The following is an 11,009-nucleotide window of genomic DNA, read 5'->3' as shown; positions in this document are numbered from 1 at the left end:
CGGCCCGGCTGCCTCACGTCGAGTAAGCGCGGGGCGGGGCTGGCCTGGGGGCGGCGGCTCCGGGGCGGGAGGCGCGTTTCCCGGGGGCTCCGGCTTGAGGGCATCGGTGGGGCTGGGCGGGCTGCGGCCCTCTAGTTGTAGATTCCGGCCTGCCAGGGGCTTTCCCCGCTCGCTGTCCGGCCTTGCGCGCGGGAGGGTCCTCGCAGTTTCCCCGGGGGGAGCGGGCCAGGCCAGTTAGGCTGCAAGCGGCCGCAGGTTTAATCCCGGGTTTGTCCCAAGTTTTGACCTGCGTGAAACCAGGCCGGGGCAAGGTGGCAATTCCTTGAGGTTGGCCTCGATTGTCCTGGGGCAGAGCATTGGGCTGCGTCGTAGGTACTTAAAGGCTAAAAGCAAGCGATGGTTTACGCTGGGAGAGAGAATTTTTATCTTGGGATCTTATAGACAGATGTGCTCCTTGTCCCACTTTGCCACGGCAGCTTTGCACTGAGTTCAGGTTGTGGATGTGCATGGGATGGTCTGCATAGTGAGGCAAGGGCTTGGGCTGCATGGCATCTGGTGGTCTGCCCCTCCCAGCCCGTCTTCCCTGTCGTTATCGGGTTCTTTATGACTCTGTGGGGTGTGTGCAAAATATCTGAATTGATGCTTTGCCCTGGAACAGTCCAGACCGATTCCAAGGAAATCACCATTCAAGCTGCTTTGCCCCACACTTGTCCTGACTGCTGTTTTGATGTGAGTCTAAGCCCTCCTCCCAGTCAGCCCTGGATTAAAGCTTCTAGCCAAAGTGGCACAATGAGCATGTGTGTCTAGGATCTCAGGATAAAATTCTTTGTCCAAGGGTAAGCCAGTTTTTAGCCTCCACTTGATCTACTCCCAGAGTGGACCAAAGATGCTCTTAATGCAGCATAAGACTGTTGGTGTGGGAGTTATTCTGTTCTATGCTATTTCCCCATCTAAGTCTATCCTTCAGGCTAATCTTGCTTTATTTGATGCTGCAAACTGTCCTGTGATCCCAGCCCATGCTCTTCTCCTACAAGAGGAAATTGCAGTAGTGAGTGTGGGTCTTTTGCGGCTTTCAGTGAATCTCCATGGTACATTCTTCACTGAGATGCTAGACCCAATCTGCACATCCAATATGCTTGGTTATGTGGAAGTTGACCAAGCTAATGGGTTGAGTACCCAAGTGAGAATGTACTGTTTTTGAAGAGAGCACTGGTTTGTACAGCTGTGTCCATGTGCTTTTGGTGACTAGGAGGTTTACTTAGTTTATCATGTCTCAGGCAAGAAATCAGTCTTGTTGCTTATTAAGGAAATGGCTCTTGTCAGATAACTGGACATAAGCATTTAACTTTTTTAAAAATCTTGTTGCCTTTTAGGTTGGAAAGGAAACCCTAAATCCTTTTTTTATGAACCTGATCGTCAGTCAAGTATAACTTTTTTGATGCATGATATCTAAACCCCCCCACTATGCCAGCAGCTACAGTAGATCATAGCCAAAGAATCTGTGAAGTTTGGGCTTGTAACCTGGATGAAGAAATGAAAAAAATTCGTCAAGTTATACGGAAGTATAACTATGTTGCCATGGTATGTCTATGACTGATTTAGCATAGCATTGAATCATATTTTGTCTTTGTGAGAATATTGCAAATACTGAAATGACAGCATTTTTGAGGTTGGATCTTTCCCATTAAAGGTAATGAACTTTGACTGAAAAAATGCTGAATTATTAGTGCAGGTAATCCTTTGTGGTGATATTAATGTTTACTAGTGTGTACTAAAGATGGTACCATCATTGTAGTGTGAGTGCTGATAACACTGTGCTTGAAAAAAAATGTTTAGATGCTTGTTGAATGAGTGACATGTAAATACATTCCTTTCCTCCCCTCCCTTCATTGAAGTTACTACTTTTATTTTTTGATAGGACACAGAATTTCCAGGAGTAGTTGCAAGGCCTATTGGAGAATTCCGAAGCAATGCTGACTATCAGTACCAGCTACTACGCTGTAATGTAGACTTGCTAAAAATAATTCAGCTAGGGCTGACATTTATGAATGAGCAAGGCGAATACCCTCCAGGAACTTCTACGTGGCAGTTTAATTTTAAATTTAATTTAACGTAAGTGGCAAATCTCATTGTGTTTGTTTTTATGAGCAGTGCACCGATTAAAGATATTTTTAGGGCTGATACCAGCGGCCAGTTATTAGCATGCAATATCGGCTGATACCGATCTGATTGCCGATGTGCAGCCTGGCAGCTTGGAGAGCAGCATCCAGCTTGTAAGTGTTGGGGTGGGGAAGAGGCATGGGAGGGAGCAGATTGAGGGCAGTGCAGTGAGGGAGTGGGGCTGTGGCAGAGGCAGGTGCTGCCTAGGCAGGGGGCTTGGGACAGAGCCACAAGCGGCTTGTCTGGGGGTGCAGATGCTGCTGCTACACACAGCCCCAGGGGAGTCATGGGAGGGGGTGTCATGTATGCCCTGATCTGTATGCGGGGTGAGGATGGGCTGCTGTTGCAGGTGGGGGCTGGGAGTGGTGCTTGGCTCTTCCTGGTGGGGGGGTTGGCAGCAGTGTTGGGGTGGTGGGGGGCGCTACAGGAGAGCTACAGCTATTGCCCTCTTCCCCTCACCCTCGGGATGAGGCTGGCACTGCCCTCTGATCCACGCTGCCACGGCAGCCCACCCTTATCCCATGCACAGATCCAGGGAGCATACACCCCCCCATGGCTCCCCTGAAGGTGTTCACAGCTTTGAAAGGCAAGCTAGTAATAATTGGAACAAAGCTGTATTGGCTTTTTTGAGACCAGATATGGCTAGTTATCCAAATAGGAAATCTGATCAACTTCACTACATCAAATTGAATTAAGGTCTCAAAAACATTTTTCCTCTGTCTTTGGTTGCTGTGGGGTCTTTTGGTTTGTAGTGTAGCACTTGGTCTAACTCTATACTTTTTCTAGCTCAATAATGGTGTGGTCTAGCAATGATTATTGCTTGTGGGATACTGGCAATAGTATTATCTCTTCTTACCATGTTCTGCATACCTATGTTAACTAACAAATATGACATTTTTTGGATCTATTGAATTGCATCAATCACAATAATGAAGAGAGACTAATTTACAAAACAAATTTTTCCTAGATGGTTTAAAAACTTAAAATGCAAAGGTGCCAGATGGAGATAATGATCTGGTTTTGGTCAGCATCATAGGTGTTGCTTTCTGTCCATCAGCAACTTATCTACAAAAACTTGACCAAGATTATCTCTTTTCATAGAATCATGGGACCTCAAGATCATCTAAGCAAGCCCCCTGCCTTAGACATCTCAGTGATGGAGACTTTTAAGGAATGTTTTGAAGGAGGACAGTGAAGTAGCTTTACAGCTGTTTATTAGGAAAGGGAGCATGGGTAAAAGCCTAGAAGAATTTATCAAGTAGGGGGTGGAGGCAGGCCCATTGGCAGTTTAGAGGTGAAAGCCTGTATTTCAACATGAAATGAAGGATGATGAATAAGATGGGGAAGGACCAAGGAAATGAAGACACATATTTGATATTTTGCATGATGGAGATGGAAGACTTGGGTGTCTGGTGGGATTCAAAGAGAAGGATGATATTCTTTGTGATTTTACTTAAACATAACACCCAGGGTATTTCTGTGTGAATTCAAATGTTTGTGACTTCATATTTTTTTCCCTTTTAGGGAAGACATGTATGCCCAGGACTCTATAGAACTATTAACAACATCTGGTATCCAGTTTAAAAAGCATGAGGAAGAAGGAATTGAGACTCAATATTTTGCAGAACTTCTTATGACATCGGGAGTCGTGCTCTGTGAGGGAGTCAAGTGGCTTTCATTTCATAGGTAAATACTGAATACAAAATAATATTTGAATTGGCTGTTTATCAGTGCCTTCAAATGTCAGAAGTAAAAACAACTAGCTTTGGGATTTCAACAGTACAGCTAATGCTGGATTACTTCCAAGTATAGTAAATTGACTTGCAAAGGTTTGTTTGAATGTTGCTATTCAAGTTTAAGCTTCCAAATCTGTTACTATGCATTTAGAAGCCAATGACTTGTCTTGTTACTTTTCTTGAAGTAGTAGTCCTTTGGCCTTTGTCCTTATGTGAGCTCCTCAAGCTGCTGGTGAGATCCGTATAATTACTTGGATATAGGCTGATAAGGTTGTTAACACATTGCTTAATGACACACATCATTAAGTATAACTAAGGGCTTTGAGTTGTGTTATAAAAATGTTGACGAGGATTGTTTTATTTATGAATGCATACAGTGGATTGTCTTGCAGAAAAAAAGTTCTTGAGTTTGGGTATGGGCAGCTTATTACAGGGACAGTACTCATCTTGGGAAGTACAGTTAATAATTATGAAGGACCTTGAGATCCTTTGAAAGGGTGTAGGTGAAGAAAATTGGCAGGATATTTTACCGATGACACTTATTAAGAAATGACCTTAACTGGATTTGAAAAATCATTGTCTTTTAGCAAGACAGAAGTGATTTACCATGTTTACCTGAATCCACAATGACTTTACATTTTAAGATGATCCTCCAATGACTAGATTCTACACCTGAAAAACTTATAAATTTGTGTTTTTCCCCCACCCCCCCTCCTGGATTCAGTGAGATACAGTATATGGTTGGAGGGGAGGCAACAAAGAATTCTCTTCTCCATGCAGTAGACAGAGGATGTTGTGGAAGGTCTTCAACATCAAACAGCTTAATAGTCTTAAGTGTCCATAGTGAGAACTGATTTGTTTGTGGTTGAATATTGGCACAATCCTGAATGTGGCATGAGTTGGGAAGTGCTTGAGTGTCACTATTTTGTTGGAGAGCCAGTGTTGCTCAGTGGGCATACCTGACATATAAGGCAGCACTGAAATAGATGGTGTGACACACATCTGGCATGATGTACTAAATTTGTCTGGATAACTTATGAAGCCTTGGCTCCATGTACTGGCCAAAACAGGTTGGTATCTACTTATAAAAAGAAAAACAAAAAAACAGTCCCAAGTAAAATAGTTCAGATTTGCACTGGCTGCTTGGTCTGATACCAATTTCAGAAATATCTAGTGCAGTGACAGAATGTCTGTTTAGATATCCATGTAATTTTAATCCGTAAGGGTATAGAAGTGCTATTGCCCAGTGTTGGGTGCTCCAGTTTAGGAAATCTGTCTTTTGGAAGTTTGATATTAGACTTTGGATATGTTTAGAGTATAGGTTTCCCTTGCTTTATGTGGTACATGTGTCTCTGAAAAACTTCATAAATCAAACTTGCATAAAGGGAACCCAGTTTATAAGGTAACGATAGAGATACGTTCCCACAGCGGTGAGGTAGTGAGGGAATGAGCCTGGGACTAGGAAAGGGGCAGGGGGAGGGGCACAGTGCAGCCAAGTGGCTGCAGCAGGTGGCGTTAACTGCTTCCAGGGCTGCAGCGGGGAGCAAAGTGGGGGGAACCATCATGGGGGGAGGTGCAGCTTTTGCTGCTACACACCCAGGGAGGGCTGTGAGCTGGGGGGCTGTGCCAGGCTCTTCCTGGGGGGTGTGTGCCCCTGGATCTGAGCGGGATGAGCAGGCTGCCACCTGCCCTGAGCACCGGAAAGAGCTCAGTGCCACCCCCAGCCTCAGCCTGCAGCGGCAGCCTTCTTGTCCTGCCCGCATGTGCCCCCCCAGGAAGAGCCCAGCACAGCACCCCAGCCTGCAGCTCCCCTGGGGTGTTCATAGCAGCAAAAGCTGTGCTCCCCTCCCCACACCCACTGACAGTTTTCTCCGCAACTGGCGTCAGCTGTTCCCAGGGCTGCTGCAGCAGGGACTTGGGTGAGTGGGAACAAGAGGAGCCCCGGGAGACACGGGATGTGGCACGGCTTGTCTGCACTCCACCCCAGCCCCTGCTGCAGCAGCCCCAGGAATGGCTGATGCCAGCTGACTGCAGCCGCTGGGCTGCACCGTGTCCTGAACCCCCTGGGGTTCTGCTTGTTCCCACTTGCCCCAGGCCCTGGGCTGCGCTGTGCCATGGTGCAGGCAGGTGGTGTTGGCTGCTCCCAGGGCCACTGCACCAGGGACTGGGGTGAGTGCAAGCAGAGCCCTGGGGGGGTTCAGGGTATGGTGCAGCCCAGCAACTGTAGGAAGCTGGCATTGGCTGTTCCTGGGGCCACTGCAGCAGAGGCTGGAGTGAGGAGGGACAAAGCTGTGCTCTGCCCCCTGGTCTTCTGCTTATCCCCACTCACCCCAGCCTGTGCTGCAGCAGCCTTGGGAACAGCTGATGCCAGCTGCCTGCACCATGGCACGGCACAGCCCAGGGACTGGGGTGAGTGGAGACAAGCAGAGCTTGGGGCGGGGGAGGTGGGGGGTTGGGGCATGGCGCAGCCCAACGGCTGCAGGCAGCTGGTATCTGCTTCTCCCAGAGCAGCTGCAGGAGGGGCTGGGATGAGTGGGGCCCCAGTCCCACAGCCCTTTCCCTTCCTCCCACAGACTTACCTGCTTGGGGGAGGGGGAGCGCGTCTATGCTGATTTTTGCATAAGAGTAAATTTACCTTGCATATAACAAATTTGGGGTATAAAAGATGTCATTGCATAACAGCAAATTCGTATATACAGAACTCGCATAAAGCGAGGGAAACTTGTAGTCTGAAACTACATGACAAGTCAAAGTAAATGGATATTTTTAAGATTCAGCTGAGCACTTAATAGACTATTGCTTGTTATGAGCATATTAACTGATCAAACATTTGCCATTCTAATACATACAGAATTGTATTATAGATTCACAGAAATATTGCTTTCCCTTTTTAGACGCTCAAAGTGCAATGCACAACTTAGTCTTCAGACTTATGAACCAGCAGATGGCACTGCCTCTATGTACCACATATGTGCAAGTAGTGAAAAAAAGTAACTGTAAACTGCTTTCCCATTTTGGGCCTCCCTTTTTATAAACTAAATATAGGAGTGCTTAGTGAAATCTTTATAGAAACCAGTCTTATTTTGTATGATTAAATTAATTTCACATTCACATATTTATCTTGGTCTTTTAATAAGTTGCAGTGCACTTCTGTTTCCTTCAGCTTTTTACCAATATTTCCTTTTTTGCCTGAGATTTGTGATCTCCTTGCCCTGTGCTCCAGTCCACAAGGAATATTTACTCCAGTTATCAGTAGGTAAATGCACTCTGCAAATAATTCCATTCAAAATAAAAAGCTTAATGCAGCCTTTTAGCTGTTGTACAAACTGATTGCTAATGTTTCTTATCCCATTTATATGAATCCATTTTCCTGTACAAAAACAACAGAGCCTCTAACACAAACATAAAACATGGTTTTGTTGTTAGTGGGAGTTAAATGTTGCCTTTATGTAATGGAGTTGTTGTGTAGTCAGTTAGAAACTGAAGATAATTTTACACTTTTGCAGCCAACAGTGGATTTTAAGATCTATTGCTAAGTAATGCCCACTTTAATTATTGGGTACTAGGCAGTGAAACAAAAGCTTCCTAAAAAAAAAGTGAGACAACTGTTTTGGGACTATAAATAGATTAAACTATTCTCAGCTATTTTTGTTTATCATGATGTGTTTGTGATTAACGTGTAGCTTATTACTGATTTGGTTTTTTTGAGTGAATTTTTGTTTGTCCTTAAGTACTGATGCTTCATTTTTAACTGAGACCCAAATAAACTGGTATTTATGTGTTGTCCCATTCCCCCTCCCTTCCAAAGTACTGAGAAATAAGAAGTTCAGCACTAACAAAAGCAAAAATATAGCATTACTTTAAATATGCGTACAAAAAAGTGTCTGTGTGAAGCCAATACTGACGATTCCAAGTTCTGAATTTAAAAGAATAAGTGACTTGTTTACATCCATGCTGAAGCGTATGTAGAAGGCATAATGTTGTTAGCATTAGTTTTTTGCAGTTCCTGTGTTTGTACATATCAACTCATTTGGCTTCGTAACAAGATTTAATCGAGATAAAAGAGCTATATTAGTAGTGAGAAAAGAAATCTCCCTTGAGTTGGACTCTTTGATCAACACAGCTTTGAAATAGCTGAACAGTTTATTTACCAGAAGAAACATTGTTTCCCCGGCAATAACTTAAGTGTTTCAAACTACAAGTAACCAACTAGCAGACCTAGTTGTAATGCAGTTGTTTAACTTGTTCACTACTTTCTACAAATTCCTAGTGTGAATGGGAAGAATTTGTTTCAAGTGCCCCTGAAAGTGGGATAAGATCCTGGATGGGTGATGGAACAAGTTCAGGGTCAACTGTGTGTTAACTGTTCCTGACATACTTAAGTTTGCTAAACTTAAGGAAGTTCCCACCCATTAGAGAGCAAAATCGCACCCCTTCCTGAGAGTGAGATTCCAGTACAAGCCAGAGTGCAGAGGTAGCCAGAAAAAAAAATGTCTTGTTTGCCAGTAGAGCTTGTTTTAATTTGGGAAGCCAGTATAACCTACCCGGAAAGACTTTTTTCCCCTGTATATGCCATGTCTTACCCTAGGTGGTTTCTTGTAATACAGCTGTGCTGTGTTTGATTAGGGATGTGAAAGATGATTCTTGAAGATATAGGTGTGCTGACAGAAGCCTTTTAGTGCAGATATGTCATTGCAACTATAGCTTGTTGGAGCTAGTCGTACTGAATGAAGCTTTTCCACATAGGTGCATATCACTTATGTGTGGGCACTTTTAAATACTGTTATCCTAGTGTACTGTACTGTAGACTTGGGATAACTATGCCAGCAATTCCTTTCTGGTATAAACAAGGCCTGCTGGTTGGGTCTTTAGTTATTCAGGTCATTAAGTACACTAGGGCTCACATTGCTGTGGACTTTCAGTGGCTTTTTGAAGTCCAGTGATTTCTTGGAGGCTTTGCCTCTTAGTTCTTTGATTTGCAGACAACCTCAGGTGCATGGGTGTAGCCTCTTTAGCTGAAGACCTTCATACTTGAACGCACAAAACTAACTTGGTGAGCTAGATGGTGCAGGATACATTTTAAGAAATCATTTCTTGCTCCTCTTTATATTGGGTAATTTCATTCATAATCAAGCTTTTATTAAGTAACAAGTTAAAAAAGCATAAATAACACTGGAAATTGTATGTTCCACAAGAGTGGTTCTTTTCAAGAACTCTAAAATCTTTTCCAATATAAATAGTGGCCGTAAATGTGCTTAGGTTTTTAATTCCCAACCATATAATAAATGTTGCATGCCTAGAATCTGTACCTGGGTTTTCACTTGATTCAGTAATTACTAACTTCAGTGGAAGGGAATGTTCTTAACAGTAATTCTGATGTGGGTTTTATTCCAACTTTGTTATCTTGTTCTGCCTTAATGTCCTATTAATATATTTTTTTATAAATCTTTCTGATTTTATTGAGAAATACTCAGTACCTCTGAAAATCAACTATTATGTAAAAATCTTGATCCATATTTGACTTTTGATTTAATGATATTCATTGCATGCAAATGGATTTTTTTTTCCCAGAGATTCCTCTGAGAAATCAATACCAGATAGGTAGTAGCTCTCTGTTGCACTAGACAATTGCAGTTTTTCATCTGTCTTGACCACAGTCAATTTCCAGATGTGGGTGCATGTTTTACTTGCATGTCACTAATTGCTTTTGCAAACGTAGTTATTTCAGAGGCCCATTATTTTCAGCTCTTATATACAGCCAGTATATCTTATATACTGCAGCTTGAGGTGCTCAGATATACTGGTTTTTTTTTTTTGGAAGATCTCTTAGGCTTTAAGCAGTTAGTTAATTTTTTAGTTGAAGATAGAGTATATCATTTATAAAAGCAATTTAAGCTTTTCTAGCCCTATAGACTTAATTGGTAGCTTGAGAAGAGTACTTACCTAGTTAATTAGCTATTTAAACTTTTTTCCAGGTAAGACCAAAAGAAAGAAAAAATGGCAATTGTCTTTTTCACAAACTTTTTTTTGAAAGTCATATTGTCATTAGTTTTGTAAATATGAGGTGGTATGAGTGCATATTATTCCAGATTTTCTGTATCTTACGTAATGCACCCATTCAAAGTTACAGATATAAGGATTGGAAGCTCCTGTGCATTAGGATGTAAACCAAAAACTGACTGCCTGCCACTTTTTATAAAGAATCTTTCCTTTACATAATGGGGCATTTTACACTTTCCTGTCTGTTCAGCACTGGCCCCTCTTGAGTACAGGTTTCCAAGTTTAGGCTACGAAATTGGTTTTGATCCAAATTTGGAAGTTCTGCTGCTCCTGTGAGAATAAATGTGGATGTTTGGTAACCTACACAAATAAAATATGAATGTATTATGTGTGTATTTGTGTGAAATTGTATCCACTAGGTTGTGAAATAATCTTTGATTGTTGTGGTACACTGGAAATGTGTATAAACACGTTCAGTATGAATATTTGAGAGACCTCTATGTTGAGCTGAACAAACAGAGTCTTGGTTTATTTTCCAGAAATACATGCATCTTGAGTTAAAGGTCTGCATGCAATGGAGAGAAATAATTCATGTCATTGAGTACTCCACTGTTAAGGTTCTTGCTGTGATTTTATTTATTTATTTTCTGTATGAGGGCCCTGAAAAAAACTGCTTCCTTATGTCCACACAACCACAGATGTAAATGAATATTTCCTCTGCTGCCGCAAAATTCACTTCTGGTAGTGAGCTCGATTTAAAATCCTGGTCAAAACCATTTTTAACAGTTCTTGCAGTATTACTTCCATTCAGAAACTGAAATAGAAGATTCAGCATGTTTTTGGTAATTTCGTTGTGTAAGACTTCCTGAGGAAGTTAAGAAATTTGTGGGAAAGCAAAAGCACAAACATTAAACAGTATAACTATTTCTCTGCATTAGAAGGACAAGTTTTGATTCGGCTTAATCATGAGTGAACCAGTCTGAAGTGACTGACTGGCTGATTACTTTCTGATCTCCATAGGGGCCAAGGTCTCTCTAATCCTGTCTTCTCAGGTTTTGGTTCTTAGTGCCCTTTTAGATTTTCTTTGAATTTTTTTTTTTTTTTTTTTTTTTT

General features: G+C 42.4%; 1 protein-coding gene across 2 annotated transcripts in view; it reads left to right on the top strand.

Moving 5' to 3' along the window:
* The window catches only part of CNOT7 (CCR4-NOT transcription complex subunit 7), a 23,669-nt gene that overhangs the window by 819 nt on the left and 11,841 nt on the right, over positions 1–11,009 (top strand). Inside the window, exons 1-4 of one of the 2 annotated variants that reach the window (XM_019526094.1) lie at positions 1–22; positions 1,374–1,581; positions 1,919–2,112; positions 3,685–3,846. In XM_019526094.1, the coding sequence (XP_019381639.1) occupies positions 1,465–1,581; positions 1,919–2,112; positions 3,685–3,846 (473 nt within the window). In that variant the 5' untranslated portion in view covers positions 1–22; positions 1,374–1,464. The remainder of the gene's footprint in view (positions 23–1,373; positions 1,582–1,918; positions 2,113–3,684; positions 3,847–11,009) is intronic. The other variant, XM_019526095.1, reaches the window with a different exon arrangement.

This window comes from Gavialis gangeticus, unplaced genomic scaffold (genome assembly GCF_001723915.1).
Source record: "Gavialis gangeticus isolate Ggan-Ray unplaced genomic scaffold, GavGan_comp1, whole genome shotgun sequence".
In the NCBI taxonomy this organism is placed as follows: Eukaryota; Metazoa; Chordata; order Crocodylia; family Gavialidae; genus Gavialis; species Gavialis gangeticus.
Note: the sequence above shows the minus strand (reverse complement) of the source record. Positions and strands in the feature narration are given on the sequence as shown.